Consider the following 22,758-nt stretch of genomic DNA (forward strand, 5'->3'; position numbering starts at 1 on the left):
TAGCAGCCTGAAGAATTAGAAACAGATATGAAAGGTCATACTATCAACCTGAATAGTGGATGTGAAGCAAAATGACAGCCTTCCCAGAATATCCACATCCATACCCCCAACCTGGGAATATGTTACATTAAATGTGGCAAAGGGACTTAGCATGATTAAGGTTAAAAATGTTAAGATTTGATTATACAAATTAGCCGGGTGGCCCCAGTATAATCACATGATCCCACAAAAGCAGAAGCTTTTCCTTGCTACAGTTAGCAAGAGATGAGAGGTTTCTGGTTTTGAAGATGTAGGAAAATAACAATGCACCAAGATATAGAGCAGCCTCCAAGAGCTGGAAAAGGCAAGATTTCCCCTGGAATTTCAGGAAGGAATGCAACCCTATGATACATTGATTTAAGCCCAGGGAGACTCATGTTGAACTTCTGAACTATAGAAACATTCTTTTTTTTTTTTTTACAGCAGCAATAGGAAACCAATAGAGAGGAAGGACAAGACTAATGAATAAGAAATTGATAGAATTCCCACAATTAAAAATAAAAGCCTTAAAGCTAACATTAGCCTCTGTTTTATCTTACTGTTTCCATTTTAAGTAAAATTAATCATTCTTACTACGTTCATCAGAATTCACAAACTTTAAAACACAAGAAAAAATAATTTCAAAAAAATGACCATTGAATATAATTGGAATTGGATATAAAGATTGGTACTTTATAAAAGTTAAGAAAAATAGATGTTTAGAAAACCCCCCAATCTTTTAATAGAAGATTAAAAGGAAGAAATTAACTGAGTTATTATTACATTAGAGACGTAGGTATCAGGTCAACGCAAGTTATAAATCATTCTGTTTGGTGTTTGTTTTTTTTTTTTTTTTAGTGTCTGAGATTCACATTTTCTTACAGAGAAAAATGTAGGACTCTGAGCTCCATGGTCAGCAGAGAGCGCCATGGGGCCACCTCTCTTCTCAACCAAAGCTGCTTTCCAGGCCGGCAAATAAGAGTGAGCGGCTATGGCTCTGGCAGCCTGTGTTTGCCTTTCATTATCTGGAACTCTTAAAAAGTTAGGTATGAGAATGGAAACAATTTCTTTACACCAAAATAAGTATTTTTAAATAAAAGTTTACTTATTACAATTATTGACATCTTCCCAATAAAAATAAAAAATACTAAATCTGTAATAAATTTCAGCAATTTCCATGAAGTCTTCAAAAATAGGAATATCAGGTAAGTAAATGAAAATCAGCAGTGTATGCAATGTAGTTAAATAGAAACTCCTCTCAGCTAGTACTTGGAAGAGAGAGGGTTTCGGTATGGATGTGTCCTGAGGATCAAGTAACATGGCAACCCCTGAGGGTGAGGGTGAAATCCATTTTCAGTTGAAAGAACAATTTCTATATTCTTTAGCTCACCAAAAAGGTGTAGACATGAACTCCACTGCTAGTTAGAACCCAGAAGAAAGCAAGGACAAGGGCCAAGCAAAATCATACAAGCTCATTTATTGATCAGGCAGCCGGGGCTTTGCAGAATATACTGGAAAGAGCAACTGAACCTAGAAATAGAGATGATGAGGTCTTTGTACTTTAAGTGAACCAGAATAAAAATGAAGGAGCAGGGTGTATGAAATTTCTGTAAGGAAGGTCATGGTGTAAGAAAGAGACCAGCTGGGGCAAAGTCAATGATGGACACGCAGAGGAAGAAGACTAGAAAAGCAGGACAAAGCCAAGAGACCACATCTGCCACTTTTTCTACTTACTATTATTTTCGTCAAAGTCTAGTTTTGCCCAGAGTTGTACATATATAAATTAATTTTTAAATATGATGGTTTATTAACCCAATACTTAAAAGTATATTGATAAATTTAACTTATTTAGTCAAATAGCAATGTATTTTTAGGGGACAAAATTCAAAAGGTATAATCCTATTTAGAATAGAAGAGTAGTGACTTTATTGTATTTGTAAAAATAATACAATTATTACATTATAGATTATTATTTTAAAATGTAATGATTTATAGAATTCCATTTTTTGTGCAGTACTTTCTATCATTGTCTTTCTATGTGTCTAGCCATCAAGCCAGCTATAATATATCTTCTGTTTCAAGAGATATTTGGGTCAATATTCACCAAATATTCATGGCTATTTCTAGATGCTTTGCCCTTTTCCAATTACATATCTGAAATCAGTTTTTTTTCAGCTGAAACAACATATCATAACACAATGAGTACAGAAGTAGTTATGAAAATTCAGAAGTTTCCAATTAAGCCAGGCATTAAAGAGACTTTCAAAAAATGTAAATAATGTAATATTCTTACAAATACATTGTTTTGGCAAATAAAGTATTTTCCATAAAAAATGTTATCTTTGTTAATATAATGGTTTTATCACTGTTATTTTTAAAATAAACAACATGTAAATTTTTTAGTAGCCTTAATTTCTTACATGGTAAATACTGATAGATGTACACTAACTAAAGGCTCTTGAGGTCCCTGTCATAAGAGCATAGAGGGGTCCCGAGACAAAACCAAACAGAACAAAAATGAGTACTTCTATCCCAATGACTCCTAAATGTATAACTAAGTCAAATCTCTCATGAGTAATAGCGCATATAAATATGCTTAACAGACAACTCAAAATAAACAAACCAAAAGAGAATTCTTAATGTTACTGCAATCAGCCTAGTCTGCTTTTCCCCAGTTTTTCCAATTTGGGTAAACGCCACTACAGTTTATCTAGTTGTTCCTCTCCCAAACCCAGGAATGAATCATCACTGACTGATTTCTTCTACAACTCCCCACATCGGATACACTTAACCAGTTCTACTGACACAAGTGTTAAAATATATTCCTAATTATGTCACTTCTCACCACCTTCACAACTATCACCCCGGCGAAGGCACCATCATATTCTCTTCGCATCTTGGAATTTAAAAGCAAAACAACTGAGTAAGGTTTCCAAAGAATAGCTATAAAAAAGTACAAGTGTCTTCCATATCCTCACCTTCATCATCAGATACAAGAAAAATATACTTTATATAATATATTATTAGTTTTCCTTTTTTCAGTATAGTGATTCAGTGATTCAGTTTTCTCTAACCAAACTCTAAAACTCCTGACTCTAAAGAGTAGTGATATAGAGCCTTCATGCAATAACTTTCATAAAAGAATCAAAGCATGTAACTGAAAGTTTTGAAAAGTTAGCACTAATAAATTATACTTGAACACTTTTTATGTTTCAGAAAGTCTTTCATTTAGACAGTGAATTAAAATGGAAATTCTATATTTTCTTTTCAACTTACCTTATCAAGTTCATCTGAAATTGCAATACCTGGGATTCAAAAGAGATGTATAAAAAAAATTTTAGAAGCAGTCTTGAACAACCCAATGTTAGAAACAAAAGTAAAAGTTCCATTTGTAAAATTAGTACATTTGCCAGTCAATTTTTGGCTTTTAGTAGCGCTTCAAGATAATGTGGTATATCCTTTCTACTAAAAAATTAGGAATTTAAGTCAACTATAACAGCACAAAGTGTTGAACAGTGCAAATGTGCAACAAAAACAAAACAAGTACTATACTGCTTGCAGATTGTGAAATGCAGAGCAAACATGCAAAGACAAGTGTAGAGATGTTGTCTTTATGTTATAATGACAATCAATACAGCTTAGCATGTTACAATTTTGTTCCTTCTGAAGAATTGATTTAGACTGCTAGAGTGATAAAATATTATAGAGGAATAGTGGTTGGAGATCATTTATTTTAATTCCCTTATTCTATAGCTGAAAACACAGACAACAAAGCTTAAGGAATTTGCCCCACATTCCTTTAGGCTGACAGCTTCTTGAGCCAGTGGATGAATGACTGACTCCTCCTCACAAGTTTGCCTTCAAATCATCCACACATTTCTCACTGTGTATCAGTCTAATTTCTGTCTTTACTATTCCTCCAAAATTGGTCTAAGTCAGCAACATAAAAAGTTTTCATCCTTAACTTGTTTCTTTGTGATATCAGGCTCTTTTAACCTCATTCTCCTCCTTGAAATGCTGCCCTCTCTCTTCATTCTCTTTGTCTTCTTCACAGGAGTCCTCTTCTTTGGGGGTAGGGAGTCCTTCCCTGAAATGCCTGGGGTTCTTTGCTGAGCTGTCTTTCTTTTTCACTAATATACTTCCCGTGGTAATCTAACTCATACCAATGACATTTTTATTTCTCTATATGGTGATGACCAGCGAATCTTTATCCCCAGCATAGACCTTCCTGACCTGGTCGCTGAATTCCTGTGGGCATTTCAACCGCGACGTGTCAGACGAAAGCCCTCATCCTCACATCCCCTCACTTCTTTTTTGAACAATAGTTTGCCTGCAGCTGGACAGCAGCCATAGGAGCAGGCCCAGGAGCAGGCCCAGTTAGCCCTCAGGTTTGAGGCATGGGGTAAAGGGAAGCTGGTGTCAAATTCCAGTGTAGGATGGGCCAAGAGACAAGGAAAGTCCTAAGGTTTGAAGTCAAAGGAAACACAGAGAAAATAAAAACAGATTGTAGCCAACGTTCAGCAGGCTATAAATAAAACCTAAGAACGAATGAATTGGGTTGGAGAAAAGAACCTGCAAACAGTAGCAAGAAAATAAGTCTGAGTAAAAATCCCCTCACCTTATCAGGTGCAGAATGTCTGTACAGAATGCCAGTACTTTGTTGGTTGCTATATATTATTTCGCTCTCCACTGAAATCACTAAATCAATTATACACAAAGTAGAAAAAGATGCCCTACTTCATTTCGGTAAGCTGCCTGACACTTCCCCTTGTAGATAAAACTAAAACACAAATGTATCTGAGACACATTCTTCATCACAGTACTCTATGAAATAATTTTTTGGTAAAAGTTATTGGTAACTAAGAATTTTTATGTGTCACTATGCGAAAAGAGATGACTCCAATTTCAAGCTAATATAGGAATTTCAGAGTATCAAGTAGTTTATGTCATAGTCTATGGATGATTTAAAATACATTATTCTGGTTTATAGAAGCCAAATACATATTTTAAATGCTTGTATTTACATTTATTATAGTACTAAAGAAGCATTCCTTTCCAATGAGTTCAAGATTAAAATTGAACATATGGTATAAAAACAAATATTTAAGAGACTTAGTCTATTTTTAAAAAGAGAGAACAAAGATATATTAAAAAAAAAAAACTCTTTTCTCATCCAAAGTAATAAAGCTTAGATATTTAGAATTAAATAATGCATGATTCAAGTGACTCGAATTTTTTAAACTCTCTTGATTTTTTCAACTTTCTGCATTAATGCCCTTGGCCCTGCAATGAATTTTCTCATTCGATTGTTAGAAAGCATTCAGTTGATCCTTAAGTTTTTTACCCCTCATATTTATTTAACCCATTATTCATAAAGATAATAGTAATACTTCACCTATCTAGAATGTAGCCAAGAACAAGCAAGTAAGTCAAAAGGCCTTTGAATAGTGAGAATACCCGACACTTATGAGCTAACTCTTTGCAGCCTCTGTTCATGGTCCATTACTCTTGATTTTAGCATGCATCAGGAGCTTTTTTGCAAGACAAAGAAATATTTGCCAGTGAAAACTGGCTATAAAGAGAAGGTTGCTATGAAGAGATATTAAAGAATGATGAAGTGACAGGTCCCAGAATAAAACTCAAACTAGGTAAACAGGAAACTTCATTTGGGAAAGGAATTATACCTCTAATTGTTCCAGGTGTTTGGCCTTACATATTTTGTTCAAATACCTACTATTATATTTTCCTAACATTTACATATTTTGATGAATTTGCCCAAGAAATTACCTAAATGAATTTCCACTCTATTATATATATAATTCTTTCCACTTCTTATTATTTATATCAAATTGCCTGGAAATTTTTCACTTTTTGTTATTTCATTTTTAATCAAAGCTTGAACTGATTAAAAGCAGTTGAAAGAATGTTAAAGAAATGCTCCTTTACAGAAGCATGAAGCCGTGATGAGAACAATTCACATTGAAGAGCCAGGATTTTTCTCCTAGTGCCTAGAAGAGCATTCACAGATATTCCCTGAGAGAAGAATAACAATTTTTGGCCATTTCATTAACTCTTAAGAGCCACTGTATCTTAAGTCATATTTTTTCAGTTTATAGAAGCTGAGAAGTGGGGAACAGAGAAAATACCCTGGAAAATATGCAAGAAAAAATATAGTGGGTTGCTATAATATGTTGTAAGGAAAGAAAGCCTAGAGTTTAATTGTGGGATTTTTTATTTCCTTCTATTTTTATTATTTATTTTTTCAACAAATACAGCTTTTATATATTTAATTAACATATAATGTATGATTTGTTTCAGGGGTTCAGGTCTAGGATTCATCAGTCTTACACAATTCACAGCACTCACCATAGCACATATCCTCCCCAACATCCATCAGCCAGCCACCCTATCCCTCTCACCCAGACCCCCTCCAGCAACCTAATTGTGGGACTCTCAATGCACACTGGCATAATGTGGTCTTCCTAAAAGTCACACCAATACCTTACAGGAAACACTCTACTATCAGAGTAGCCAAAGAGGCTTGGCTTAGGGTGGCAATGGGTGTCCACCTTATAAAAGTGGGCTGCCCATAAGAAACTGCGGAAAATGAGTTCCCTCAGAAACTAAGCTTCTCTTCTAGATAAAGAAGCAAGGGCTCCAGCAGGCATATCAGAGGTGGCTTCCTGGTTCTGCTGTAGTGCAAGCCCATCTGGATGAATTTCATTTGTGTCCTTCAGCCTATGGGCATTTCCATTTATTCTAATCCCCAAACAAGTCTCGGTGGTATCAGAAATTAATGCCAAAACACAGTTCTCACATTTCCGAATGTGAGTTGTGCTCTATCAAAAAAACCACAGCTATCTGCTTTACCATAATGTGCATCTTCCCAGGTATCAACTTAGCCCTACAGATAAAATTCAGTTGTAGCTAACAGAAATGGAAGGAGAAAATTTTCAAGAGTCTTTACAGCTTAGTCAGTGTAATTAATCCATGAGGGTAGGTCAGAAAATTCATATTGTATGAAATGGAATGAGCTATTTCTCCAAAATGTTTCCCTATGGAAGATATCCAAACTGGTCCAAAACTAGCTTGTGAGAACCAATTCTGCACATTTCTTCCCAACTTCTCATTGAGTACTAATTGGTAGCCTGAAATAAACCACATTAGGCATATTTACAGCATGGAAATTGACAAATGTTACAAATTAGGGATTACTTTTTGAGTTAGTGTCCCAGGATACTACCACGGGTTGCACAGTGTTAGAGCAAATACCTATGTAAGTATTACACATACCAATAAATTGAACACTGTTGATACCTCAGACCTATACCTGACCATTTGCCAATTAAAACACTCTTTAGATAGGTTACTAACTGCTCTTAGAGCAAAGGGAGTTCCTAGTACAAAGTGAGGGATTCTATCTTCAGTATCATTACCAAAGAAAAAAGTTGGGAAAAATTTTCTGTAAGGAGTTAAATAGTAAATACTTCAGGATTTTAAAGTTACATATGGTCTGTGTCATATCCATATATTTCTTCTTTTTTTAAAAACAACCTTTAAAAATGTAAGAAATATATTTATTAGCTCATGGGCTACAAAGACCACAGGCTAGATTTGGCTCCCTGCTCAGAATTTGTGGAGTCTTGTTCTAGAAACACATTCCAGCCTTTATCCTTGATTAATTGACTCTTTCAAGGATAATTCCAAATTTTCAGGGTTTTCATTAGGCCCCTACCCATCTCCTTACTATAAAAACACTTGTTCCTTCTTCATAGCCTTTCTTACTCACTTCATCCTTTATGCAACAAAGGTACAAAATTTTCCTCTTACATACATGCTTCTCTCTCTTCATTCTTCTTTTACCTTAGCTTTACACATCTTCATTCTTCTTTTACCTTAGCTTTACCTTTCTATCCTTCTAGACTCCATTCAGACATAGTTTCGATCAAACGGGCCTAAACCCCTTTGTTGGAGGTTCTTTTACACTCCCATAGGCCCTCCTAAGGACCTTTAGAAGGCTGTGAAATTCTGCTTTTCACACTTATCCCTCCTACTAAAAGGTGAACTTGAGGTCTGAGTGCCCATGTTAACCATCTTATAATGTATGAAGACTGGATAAATCTATATGGCAATGAATGGACAAACAGTTCTCTATTTATCTGCTTCCATTCTCATTCACAGATTGTCATCCTCTAACTCCTCAGGCTGTTTGTCAGACAAGACCTCTTGGTATGTTCATGATTGACAAACTAAAAAAGTCATTTGTGATTTTTTTCTTGGCGGAGTCCAGATTGCTATTATCAGTCACAAAGCATAAATATCTGTCTTCTGTCCTTTCAACAGCTGGGCTCTTTTCCTTGGAAAAGTTCCAGTCAGTGTTTCTCATGAACTGCAATCTGTAGACTGATGTCTGGATGGACTAAAGATATTCATCCTATTGCTGCCTCACTTAAGAGAAAACTGCCAAAAGAAGCAAAAGCCTTGGGCTTGGAAAATGCTGGAAGCCCTGCTACCCTAGAAACAGAACTCTTCTAAGAAAAAGATTCTGTTGACCAATGTCATATAATACAGAACTACTGCTCTGTTACTTTTAGTTTGTTATTTACCTACTCACTTATCTATCTATTTTTTAAGCATAACTCCTTAAATAGATAAGCCACAGTCAAAGCCAAAGAGCTCAGCAAACAAATCAAATCTACAAATACCAAACCCATCAACTGATATCAAAGGACCACACATAGAAAAGTAGGAAGTAACTCTGCAGTGAAGAAAGGGTAAGGGAGGTGTCTCAGAGAAGAGGGATCAGGAAGAAATGGAATCACAGGTGGCACTCAGCACATCATAGCTGAGTTATGTGCTACGTGCTGGGGAAGGGCAGATGTAGAGTGGAGATGAGTGAAAAGCAGATAACAACAAAGAAGAGTGTTCAGAGAAAAATATGGAAGCACAAAAAGGGGCCACCAAATCCAGTCCATAGAAGGGCAGCAAAAGGAAATAATTTCGAAAGAAGTGGTATTTGAGCTGAGGGAGGAATAGGAGTGACTTGGTGGAAATGGAAGCCCTGGAGAGAAGTGACAGTGGCATGTGAGGGTACAGGGACAGGGTAAGGAAGTATATGAAATGGGAAGAACTTCAGTAAGTGTGAAAAACTCCCATGTTGCTTGTACATAAATGGCTAGTCATGAGAGTGACACCGGAGACAGGATTAAGGGTCAGATCACTTGGCATCTTCTCTGAGGTTTTAAGGAGACACTGAATATCTGCAAGAAGTGGGTGTCAGGTTTTCACTTTAGATCCATCATAATGATCACAGTGAGGTACTGGAGGAACTGAGAAACAAGAGTGTGGGCAAGACTGGTTATTCATTCCTCAAACCATTTCCATGGAGGACCTGTACACACAAGCTAGATTACATTTCCCAGCCTTATTTACAGCTAGTTGTGCATTGTGGTCAGATGTAATGCACTACACTTCTACCCCTAGGCATTAGAAATCTCCCCCTTCAGCAGGACCCTTGGAGGTCACATACTCAAGATGGCAGAATAGCAGGATGGAAGCAGTCTGCATCCCCAGCACACATCGTCGGGCTACTTCCTGAGTAAGAAAATACTTGTATTGTATTAAGCCACAGAGATTTTGGCCATGAGACTACCCTACATAAGGTTATTGCAAGGTAATAAGGGCTCAGTAAGCTCAGTAAGGGCAGGGATTGCATCTGTTCTCTGTCCCAGGACAGGAATGAAATGGAACAAAATAGAACATGCTGAATGGATAAACCAATGATCTGGTTGGTGATGCTGAGTGTGAACTTGGGAGTACTAATAGGGATGAATAGAATCAAACCCAAGATAGAGGGAAAAATGAACAAAATTTGGCAACTGATTATTTATGAACAGCAAGGAAGAGAAAGGAGCCTCTAAGGGTTCCAGTTTGGGTGAACTGGTAAGCAATGGTGCCATCACTTGAAGAATGGTATGCAGAAAAGAGGTCATGTTTTAAGAGAGATGAATGATCTATTTGGATACACTGAGTTTAGATGGCAGTGGGATATCCAAGAGGAGATACACTTCGAACATTTTATATAAAGTATAAACAGTCTGGATGGGCAATATATTCATCTGACTTAGCTGTGTAGAGGTCATAGTTAAAACTATGAGGGAGGATAACAATGGAAACAGACAGCATTTGAAAGAACAGAAGACGACAGGTGGGAACGGCATTTAAAGTGGCCAGGAAGAAAGAAGAGCACTGGAATGAAGCCTACAAGAAATGGTGTGAAGGGCATCCAAGAGGATCAAGAAAATAAGAGCCAGGTCCCAGAAAGTAGAAGATGAGCATCTGAAGAAAGAACAGAATAATCAATGGTGTTAAAACTACCAGAGCAATTTTGTAAGATGAAGACTGGAAAAGTATTCATTCAGTTTGACAATGTGGCTTCAGTTTGTGACCATAGTGAGAAAGGTTTCAACAGAATGATAGGTGCAATCACACAGCCACACTGAGGGAGGAAAGGAAGATGAACAAGTGGAAATAATGAGTGTTCATTATTTATTTTTTGAAAATTTGTATGAAAGAAGAAGAAGAATTCTGATAATGTCATGAGGTAACTCAAATTCGAGAGAAGAGTTTTTATGAGTTTGTTTTTAACATTAATGAGAGCTGTGGTATCCAATATGGTAGCCACTCATCCCGTGTCTACTGAACATTTGGCTAGCGCAAATTGAGATGTGATGTACATTAAAATTCACAACTGATTTTGAAGGCTCAGTATAAAAAAAAAAAGCCAATAATAATTATATGGAATACAAGTTAAGCTTGTATTCCATATATAACTTGGATATAGTAGGTTAAATAAAATATTTTACCATATATAACTTGGATATAGTAGGTTAAATAAAATATTTTATTAAAATTAATTTCATAGACTTCTTTTTGCTTTTTTGTAATGTGCCTGTTTGAAAATATAAAATCACATGTGGCTCACATTACATTTCTGTTGGGCCATGCTTAGCTGGAGCATGTTATAGGCTATTAGGGATAAACAGTAGTAATACTAATAATATATGTGGTAACCAGAATTCTAAGATGGCCCCCAACGTACACACCTGTGTAATTCTTTGAGTCTGCATGATGGGACCATCAAATATGAAAGGATATCACTCTCCTAACTTGGTTACTCCCTGGTTAACTGAGTAAATCAGAGAGAAATTATCCTGGATGGCCTTGACTTAGTCAGGTGAGCCTTTCAGGGAGAATGTTCCCCAGTACACTCAAAGATGCTTTCAGAGAGATGCTCCCCAGTACACTCAAAAAAGTAGTACTGAACTACCATTACGAGAAGATCACAAGGCAAGAACCTGAGAATGGCCTCTAGTTTTTAAGAGCAATCTCCGGCCAATAGCCAATGAGAAAACAGGGATCTAGCAAGGACTACATTTGGCCAATGACCTGAATGAGCAGGGAAAGAGACCATGAAGCCTCAGATGAGATCACAGCATGAACCAGCACCTTAATTTCAGCTTACCTAGACCCAGAGCAGAGGATTCAGCTAACCCACACCTGTACTGCTGAGACACAGAAACTATAAGATAGTAACTTTTTATTTTTTAAAGCCACAAGTTTGTGGTAATTTGTTACACAGTAATAGAAATATAATATCTAACCTTTAATTAGCAATTATGATATACCAGGCACCATGTGAAGCTCTTTAGAGACACAACATCTCATTTTATCTTCACAAAAACCTTAAGAAATAGGAGCCATTATTACTGCAATTTTGCAGAAAAGGTAACTGAGTCAAAGAGAGGTTAAGCAATTTTCCTATGGCCACAAAACTACTATTAGGGGGACTAGAATTGGAAAGATTTCCACATAAAGAAAAGACAAAGCAACTAATGGAATAAGATCTCAGAATACTGGGCAGGAACTGGGATCAGCATCATGGGTGGAAAGCTTGGAAAGCCTTAAACAAGAGAAACACCTTCTCTGTTGATAATGAAAGAAGGGCAGAATAGACGTGGACGTAATTACGTATGCAGATGGTAGAGGAGAACACATTCTACGCATTCCACAATTAAGCTTTTCTCTAAAGTTAGAGGAAAGCTAATTGCTAAAACAGTGAGACAGGGAATAAATAGAGGTGTGCAGATTATTGTGTGGGTTTTTCATAGTTGCAAGAAGAGGATAAAAAGGGAAGGACTGACCAAGATAAGTAACAGTGTTGAAAACCAAGAATTTGTAGGATAGTGTTCATGGGCCCTGCCATTCCTCCCTAGAGCTCTCAGCCTTACTGGTGAAGTGGAGCTGAAGATGGCAGCACTTATTCAAAGATGGGAATTTGACAAGGAGACACAACAGAAGGATGGAAACAATCTGGAAAGAGGATACTGATTAAAACTGGCCCAGAGTTCAGTCTGGGCAGGGCAAGAGGGAGAGCAGAGGTGAGGGAAAAAGATCAAAAAGAATGAGGGGAGAATACAACAGAGATATTCCTGTATACTGAAAGTCACAATGCAGGAAGATCAGAGTAAGGATAACAAAGAGCTAGAAAGTTTGCAAGTGGGTTGGGTGCCTGGGTGGCTCAGTCATTAAGCATCTGCCTTTGGTTCAGGTCATGATCCCAGGGTCCTGGGATTGAGTCCCACATTGGGCTCCCCGCTCAACAGGAAGTCTGCTTCTCCCTCTCCTGCTGGCCCTCCCCACTGCTCATGTGTTCTCTCTCCTCAAATAAATAAACAAAATCTAAAAAAAAAATTAAAAAAAAAGAATGCAAGGAAGTTGAACCACAAGCTATAAGTCATGGACACAATTTAACTTTGGAATATAAATTACTGATCATTAAAATAAAGACTTGTGAAAACTGGAGAGATTCTTGATGGTAATCAGGGATACATTACTTCATTTTAATGAAGAGGAAACTTGAGGAAGGAGGACAAATGGTATACTCACAACTGCAAGCAAGTAAAGGGCAGTGCAGGACCCATGACATTTCCCACAGCAACACCTGCATCTATTCTATGTGATATACACTGTGGTCTCAAAAAAGGATAGAACTCAGACAGCATAGAGTATATAATATTATAATATCTTAAAAAACACTTTGAAAAATGTGTACCTAACAATGACTGAATTTACAGTTTAATTACAAACTCAGACACATGTGTACATAAGTGTGTGTATGTGTGTGACTGAAGTATAGTTAAATGAGATGTTATTCAACAGAGAAGGATTCAGAATAACATAATACATATATAATCCAAGACATTTATCTAATACAAGACATAATACAAGTGCACTACTCTTTCTTTCATCTCTGGAAAAGATTCCTAAAATTATTAATTATATATACACTTGTCCTTATTCCCACAAGGCATTCTAGGGAGAAAAATTATTTATTTTGATGGACACTAGACCATTGCAAAGCAATAATTACTACTAATGCTATCTCATACTTCTACTGAAGCACAAATCCCTGGAGATACTTTGCTATGTTTTAGAAGATGTCTTTCACCCATGTAGAGAGTAGGCATAGAAAATGTAGGTAGAAGAGAAATATCAAAACCTCTTAACAAATCTGTCCCTTTTAGACCGTGGTTTCTTGAAAAAGCTATTAAGTAAATTTAACCTGGCAAATTTAGCATATTCAAAACCAAGAAAAATCAGTGTGGATTAATTTTGGAATATGTATTTTATTCTTTTACATCAATATCCAAAGAGAAATGCTTATATCTATATTCACATTTATACCCATATCTACATATACATATATCCACATGTATCCATATTAATATCCAATGCATATCTGAATATTACAGAAATATGACCAGTCATGACCAAAGATGAATAGACACTGTTATTCTGGGGGTGATTATAAGTCCATTTTCCTTCTCTCCATTAAAGAAGAATTACAATGAATAAAGGAATGAAAGAAGCACTATGTTTTAGAAAACCCCTATAATAACTGTTTCAGGCAAGATTTACCAATGGATGCTGAGATTACTAGGTAAAAGTGTGAAAAAGAAACATGATATTTTGTTTTCAAGTATCTCTCCTAAGATATTTATTAACTACGAAAAGGAAAAGTATTAATGGTGGTGAAACCTGACAGACATCACCTTAACTAACTGATTGAGATTAACACACCAGTAATAAGATGATGGGCCCTAATAGAATGCACTGAGAAAGATACTACCCTAAGGCCTTTCAATCACAGCCACTAGAAGAGTTACAGTATTTAGGGATATGAGGGTCTTGTATCTTCCCAATTTCCCTATTTAGAAGCAGTTTTCCTCACTACTTGAAAGTCAGATGGAAACAAACATTTGAAGGAAAGGGCAGGAGTCCAGGCTCCTAGAATGAGAAAGTCATGTTTAAACAATGTTCAAAAATGCTGCAAAGGGAGGGATCCAGGCACAACACATCATGACCAAGCCGCATTACAAGCCACTGCAAGTTTTTCTAGCAGATCTACCTTTTAAGAAAATCATAGCATGAAGAATTACATAGCTCCTGACTGACTTTAAGATAAAGCATTACATTGAAAGGTTTGCAAAAAGCTAGGAAAAAGAAGCATGATACAATTGCTACTAAAACAAAAATCCTGTTTGTGAACTGGAGAGAATATCTAGTCTTTCCTGTTACTATTTGAATCCTGTCAAGAAAGAGGGAACAGAGAATTTAAGTCTGAATAAGTTGCTAGGTACCACCTACAAGGTCACACCCTAGGTTTTCTTGGGACAGACCATTGCTTGAACCTTGGTATTTCTGCTCCACATCTTGGTAAATAGATGAGTGAAAGGCAATCCAACTCCTTCATTAGAAGTCTTAGGAACAGGCCAAATATTTTCTTGCCAATTAACAATGATATAACAAGTCTCTGTAAGGCAGTTATATTTCAAAGAACAAAAATTGACTAATATGCTATTTGTAGATCTGTGTAATAATTAGGCATATTCCTCAATCATTTTAAAACTCATGTTTTTATATAAATTGAGAGGCTATGAAGAGCCACAGGCTCTGCCCAAAGGGGTAAGATTTATACACATTAATAAAAACCTTTGACATTTAATAGGGTAAGACTTATTTCATGAACATAATATAGTAATAAGCTGTACTCAATTTATGATTATTTCTTCCAAAAATAAATCTAGCCAAAATCTGGGCCTTCTTGAATCTCAACCAGAAGATGTCTATTAATGGCAAAATTATAAGATCCTATGCACTGGGAAAAAGACAATCTCTTCAAAAATGGCGCTGGTAAGACTGGATAGCTTCATGCAAAAGAATGAAAGTGGACCACTTTCTTACCCCATACACAAAAATAAACTCAAAATGGATTAAGACCTAAATATGAAAACTGAAAACATAAAAATCCTAGAAGATAGCACAGGCTGTAACTTCTGTGACATTAGCTGTAGCAACTTTTTTCTAGAAAGGTCTCTTGAGACAAAGGAAACAAAAGCAAAAATAAACTATTGGGACTACATTAAAATAAAAAGCTTCTGCACAGCTAAAGAAATAACAATGCTAAAAGGTAACTCATATAATGGGAAAAAGTATTTGCAAAAGGTTAGTATCCAAAATCTATAAAGAACTTATAAAACTCAGCCCCCTAAAAATAAATAATCCAGTTTAAAAATGGGCAGAAGACAGGAACAGATATTTCCCCAAAGAAGACATCCAGATGGCCAAACAGACATGTGGAAATGTTCTCACCATCACTCATCATCAAGGAAATACAAGTCAAAACCATAATGAGATATTACTTCATGCCTGTCAGAATGGCTAAAATCAAAAACACAAGAAACAACAAGTGTTGGTGAGGATGTGCAGGAAAAAGAAACCCTTGTACACTGTTGGGAATGCAAACTGGCTCGGCCACTGTGGAAAACAGTAGGGAGGCCCTCAAAAAAATTAAAAATAGAATTATCATATGATCTAGTAATCCTACAACTGAGTTTACCCAAACAATATGAAAACACTAATTCAAAAAGATACATAATCCCTGTTTACTGCAGCATTATTTGCCACAGCCAAACTATAGAAGTAGCCTAAGTATCCACTGATAGATGAATGGATAAAGAAGATGTGGTGTATATATACAATAGAATATTATTCAGCCATAGAAAAGAATGAAATCTTGCCATTTACAACAACATGGATGGAACTAGAGCATATAATGTTAAGTGAAATAAGTCAGTCAGAGAAAGACAAATACCATATGATTTCACTCACATGCAGAATTTAAGAAACAAAACAAATGAACAAGGAGAAAGAAAGAGAGATAAACCAAGAAACAGACTCTTAATTATAGAGAACAAGCTGATGGTTACCAGAGGGCGGTGGGAGGAAGATGGGTGAATAGGTGATGGGGATTAAAAAGTACACATATGATGAGCACTAAGTAACATATAGAACTGTTGTATCACTATATTGTACACCTGAAACTAATATAATACCATATGTTAACTATACTGGAATTAAAATTAAAAACTTAGTTGAAAAATTATAAGATCTTACCATAGGGCAAATTAACTTGTGACATGGGTTCACCACACAAAAGTTCAAAAAGGCTCTAGTGAGTTTTGCACTAAGATGTATGAAAAAACTCAACCTTTTTCTATATATAAAATTATAATATAGTAAAATATAATGTGCAAATATGTATAATTATAACCTACTACAAAATACAAATATACATATATTATATACACATATGATATATACACTATTTCTGTCAAAATATACCAAGGGGAAATTTTTTATTTTTTTGTTTCCCTACGCTGTGCCTTTTATTCCCATGATTTATTCATTCTGTAACTGGAAGCCTATATTTCCCACTCACCTTCACCCAATTTTTTCATCCCCCCAGGCATTTTTAACTTTGATACATCATAAAACTAGTAAAATTGTGCTACCTAAAGAAACATATAGCTCTTAAAATATAATCCACTAGAACAAGCTAGTGTGCTATTTTCTATTTAAGAATTTTTAATATTTCATGACAGCAAAAGAAAATTTTAGTGAGACCATGGCATTAATGTGCTTCTAAAGGCATCTAATCTTAAAATTGAGATATATTTAAGAACCAGAGAAAGGTAGGAATACTCTGAACTCATTACTAAAACCACAGATATATATATGTATGTCTACATATATAGAATGCATTTATCAAATCAAGTATTCGATAGCCTACTCTCATGATAGTAATATTTAAAAGCTTTTACTTGAAGTATATTCTTTTAAACTTTCACACCTACCAGAAAAAGGAAACAGAATTATGTTTTCCTTCTCTGGAGATGAGAGGACCAAGGCTCATTAGAAGTTTAATGATTTACCCAAGGTTATTAATAAGTGGCAGAGCAAAACCTATAACCTAGGCCTTGTATTACAGAATCATTATTTTTACAGAAAAGTATGCTGCTGGGTTCTGAAAGGATTCTTAAGAAGAATGTGCCCCAGTTGCTACCATTTGAAGTTTAGAGATATCAATGATATCAGGGAAATACAAATCAAAACCACAATGAGATATCAACTCACACCAGTCTGAATGGCTAAAATTAACACATCAGGAAGCAACATATTGGCAAGGATGCAGAGAAAAGGGAACCCTCCTACACTGTTGGTGGGAATGTAAACTGGTGTAGCCACTCAGGAAAACAGCATGGAGGTGCCTCAAGAGGCTAAAAACAGAAATACCCTATGACCCAGCAATTATACTCTTACATATTTATCCAAAGGATACAAAAATAGTGATTCCAAGGGACACATGCACCCCAATATTTATAGCAGCAATGTCCACAATAGCCAAACTATGGAAAGAGCCCAGATGCCCACTGACAGATGAATGGATAAACAAGATGTGGTATACATACACACACATACACACGGGAATATTATTCAATCATAAAAAAGAATGAAATCTTGCCATTTACAGTGACATGGATGGAACTAGAGGGTATTATGCTGAGTGAAATAAATCAGTCAGAGAAAGAAAAATACCATACGACTTGACTCGTGTGTGGAATTTAAGAAATAAAACAGATAAACATAGGGGAAGGGAAAGAAAAATAAAATAAGATAAAAATGGGGTAAAACCGTAAGAGACTCTTAATTGTAATAAACAAACTGAGGGGGTGCCTGGATGGCTCAGTCAGTTAAGTGTCTGCCTTTGGCTCAAGTCATGATCCCAGGGTCCTGGGATAAAGTCCCAAATCGGGTTCCCTGCTCAACAGGGAGACTGCTTCTCCCTCTGCCTCTGTCCCTCTCTCTCTCTCTCTCCCCGTCAAATAAATAAATAAATAAATAAGTGAATAAATCTTTAAAATAAAAACAAAAACTGAGGTTTACCAGAGGGGAGGTGGGTGGGGCATGGGTTAACTGGGTGATGGGCATTAAAGAGGGAACTTGATGTATCAAGTACTTGATGTTATATGCAACTGATGAATCACTTAACTCTACCACTTAAACTAATAATATATGATATGTAACTAAATTTAAATAAAGAATTTTTTAAAAAAGTTTAGAGACATCAAATACTCATGGAGGCAATAGGTGTGTTTACTTTTTAGGATGACACAGAACAATCAGGTCCAAAAGAGAAGAGTGAGTAAGATACCATTGTATGTGTGCAACTAACCTGCATAACAGAGAACTGGTAGAGAGACTGGAGTCAAATGGCTCCTCCTACTCTCTATACCTGTCTTCCCAGGAGCATGTGGAAAATGCAAGATCAATCCTCATTTCCAATCTCATGCACTCTCTTACAACTTCTCATGTAATTATGAGGATGCTGGAAATGGGTTCCTGGCATTAGTAATAAATGTTTCTACTTTAATATGGTTAGGAATTTCAATTATAATCAAGTAAATGAACTTACTTCGAGAGAGATTCTCAAGGGCTTTTCCCAGCTTCTTGCTCTCTTGAAGGATGTGGTTCAATTCATCAAAATCACGGCTTTGTGGTTTAATTCGCCAGTTCCACTTAGGATGATCTACTGACCTTGGCACTATGTTTTAAAAAAAATGATTACTTCATAAGCATGCTACATAATGATAAAAATTTACTATTCATCATTATGTGAAAGACTGTATCAAGATCAATGTACAGAATAAAAATGTTTGTTTTGGAAATAGTTTCCTTATGGGCAAACAGAGGGAAGTTATGAAGCTGGACTTTAAGAAATGTTTTAACTGAACTCGTAAAAGGGAAGTGTGACTATTTATAGAAAAAAGAAAATTCAAGCACTGTTTACTGTTAGTGACTTCTGTAACTTAGGGGAAACATACAAGCAAAGTATATTTTATATCATCATCTAGTAGCTTAAAAATTTCTAATTTCTTCATAAGCAATTAGTATATATTTTTTAGACATTTTGCTATCTTCTGATAAAAGAGAAGACAGAACACATCTCCCTTCACCTCCCCCACATTCCTAATAAAAGTATATTAAATTTTGTTTGGGTCAAATTATTACACAAACAAGAAGAGAAGACATTATAAGGCAAGAAATAGCATTTTTTTTTTTTGAAGAAGCAGTATAAATTGAGGAATGGTAACTGTATCTAGCAAAGTAGAGAATACCGAAATCTAGTCCCTGAGGAGAGAGATGCCCAAAAAGGTGGCTATTTCATAACATTTCAACACTCAAGCTCCAATCAAGGAGGACAAACGCCAAAGCAATAAGGACATAAAACCCCATTTCTCAGATTGGAAGGATCCATTAAATGGCCTAAACAATGCAAACCATATTATCCCCAAATTTTACAACAGTGGCAAAAAAGAAAAAGATCCTAAAAGCTTTCAGGGACAGAAACAGCAATCAAGTTCTCCTCAGACTTCTTAATAGCCATACTTGCCCCAGAAGACACAGACGAAATTCCTTCAAAATTCCAACTGAAAATCAGTTCTAACTTAGAATTTTATACCCAACTGAGGAACTAATCAAGTTATTTATAAGGATTCAAATATTTGTCTTGCAATCATTCTTGTTCAGAAAACCTGTAGTGAAGGTGTGCCATCAAAATGAATAAATAAACCTAAAAGTGGAAAGGAGATGTGGAGACAGGAGACAGATGGTCCTCCACAAGAAGGAGGAAAAGAGAATCCTCAGGATGGCAGTGAAGCATGGTCTCAGAACACAGCTAAGAAAAATGCTAAAAACCAAGAAGCCATGATAGAGCAAGAAGACAAAGGGCTGCAGAAGAAAGGTCTCTAATTTTTTTAATGAAATAAAATATAAAATAAAGTAAGATCAAAGTTAGAATTACTTGATTTATTTGATCATATTGAGTGCTGAATATGTTAAGGCAAGGTTTGGTGAAACACTAGCGAGGGGTACACAGAAAACAAAGCAAATAGAAAAACAAGACAATTATAAGTTCTAGAAACAAATTAATAGTTGCATATCTATGGTCCTACTTTGAAATTATGGCTAATACAACATCGTTGTGTAGTATATATTCAATATTTGAAATACTTGCATGATTGTACTGTGAGGACAAAATGGGCCTGAGGTATGAAACCACAATGTCTTAGAAGGAGGTCAAGAGATGATGCCTCAAATTTAAAAAGTAAAAAAGGGAACTATGTAAGCAACTTGTATGTTTGGATATGTACATTTGTGTACCAAAAGGAAAATCTAAAAGAGTTAAAAAGTGGCTCTATATTAGAAGCCTATAATACTACTTCACTTTTCAAACCGTATTTTTTTGTTTTGATTAAACTAAATATCTATATGGTAATGCTATGCCAAAGGCAATCTCAGACTACCAAAATATTTTTTCTGCCCCTTTTAAAAAAGTAATTGGAAATATTTACTTATAAAAAAGAAATAGGAAATAGTAAAAATACACAGACCCTCTGACCCAGTAATCTTACAGCTGGTGAATTATCATAAAGAAGTGAGAACACCTATATTTATGTGGTATGTTGTTTATTTTATCAGAAATTGCAAGATATTCATTTATTTCAGGTAGTAGTTTGTGGAGGCAAAACTCTATAATCAATCTAACCATTCTCCCACAGGGGAATAAATAGATTATGGCACATTCACAGCATACTACAGTATACACTTCTTAAAAAGTATAATTTATATCTAAGTTTAGCATGAAGATATACCCACAACACATTCTAAAATAATAAAAACAAATTGCTGAAGAATGTGTATAGTCTAAAGCCAGTTTTATAAGGCAAATCAACTCACACTTACTTTATATGCTAGTTGTACAAAGAAAAGGATGTGAAAAGATGCAAACTATTTCAAAAGATGTGAAAATATACAAACTATTTCTGAGGAAGTAGAATTTGAGGGGGCTAAGAAGAGAAAAGGATTAAAAATTTAAATTTTGTTAAATTTTTTTAATATAAATATCCTTTCCTTCCCCTCTAAAAGATTTAATTTGCTTTATTAAATGTACTTTATTAAATGTAGGTCTAGTATTGCCTTGAATGTGATACAAGGCTGCAACTGAACATGACAGGCAAGGAACCTGCTCCAGGCAGCTTATATTCTTAAAAGACTATTATACTCAAGAAGGTCTAAATCAATTAAACATGCTTGAGCATATGAGTGTGTGTATAATGCTGAAATGAACATGACATTCATTAGGATTAATAGCCAGAAATATCATAAAAAGTTTGACTTCAATTCTTACCTTTTCTTCATTTCGTTAATAATACATACTTACATACATTAAGTAATATTTGAATGACAAAATTCCTTACATGATTTGGATTCTGGTGATGGTGGGGAAATGTTAGACACAGCAAGGTCACTTTTTGACTTTTTAGGCTTCTTTGCACTTAATTGCCAAGGCTTATCATAACTTCTGAAATCCCTTCTTGTTCCTTTATGTTCTGTTAAAACAAACAAACAAACTATATATATATATATATATATATATATATATATAAACTCAACGATAAATGATTTCAAGATTGATATAAACTCAACGATAAATGATTTCAAGATTGATCAAAAACTAAATCTGTGAAGTCATTAGATATGCCTGGCAAAAACTATAGTTCACCTCACATCAAAAATAATGCAAGTATTCAAGAGCATTTCTTGCTTAATTTCTCCTGTAGATTTTAGTTTTGAATTTGATGTGATTCAATTTGTATATTAATATGATGAAGACCATGTTAAACTGTGAAAGGCTTTTAGTATGGCTCTTTAAGGCATGGATTACCATTACTTAAAATAACATTCTTTAAATGCGTATTATGGAATGAAGCACTGTATTCTAATGTAAATGAATACAACTAGGCTCCTGGGTGGCTCAGTCCCTCAGAGAACCCGCCCTAGGTTTCAGCTCAGGGCGGTGGGATGGGGCAAGTGCAGGGCTCTGTGCTCAGTGGGAAGCCTGCTTGAAGATTCTCTTCCTCTGTCCCTCCCCTGATACTCACTCTCTCTCTCTCTCTCAAAGGTAAATAGAGAAATCTTTAAATATATATATAAATAAATAAATACAATAAATAAAAACAACTAAACATTTATGTAAATTTTACTCATCTGATTTTACCTTATCTATTTTTTACTAAGACATATTAAACCACTGATAGTCACCTACATTCCTCCCCTAGAATCACCCATTTTTTTCCACTTCTCTATTAAAGAAAGGGTAATTCAACCAACTTCGTTCAATTATAGCTCCCCTTCAAAGGTGGTCAAAGTCATACCAATTTCCAAATTAAATGATCTTTCCAAGAATTCATCCCTCTCAACAACTTTGCCAAGCAT

At 35.4% G+C, this 22,758-nt stretch overlaps 1 protein-coding gene across 2 annotated transcripts in view; it reads right to left on the reverse strand.

Moving 5' to 3' along the window:
* The window catches only part of C3H8orf34 (chromosome 3 C8orf34 homolog), a 376,732-nt gene that overhangs the window by 266,812 nt on the left and 87,162 nt on the right, over nt 1–22,758 (reverse strand). For both annotated transcript variants that reach the window (XM_059166266.1, XM_059166265.1), the window contains exons 3-4: nt 21,741–21,872; nt 3,295–3,323 (exon numbers count right to left, since the gene is read on the reverse strand). In XM_059166266.1, coding sequence (XP_059022249.1) covers nt 3,295–3,323; nt 21,741–21,872 — 161 coding nt within the window. The remainder of the gene's footprint in view (nt 1–3,294; nt 3,324–21,740; nt 21,873–22,758) is intronic.

This window comes from Mustela lutreola, chromosome 3 (genome assembly GCF_030435805.1).
Source record: "Mustela lutreola isolate mMusLut2 chromosome 3, mMusLut2.pri, whole genome shotgun sequence".
In the NCBI taxonomy this organism is placed as follows: Eukaryota; Metazoa; Chordata; class Mammalia; order Carnivora; family Mustelidae; genus Mustela; species Mustela lutreola.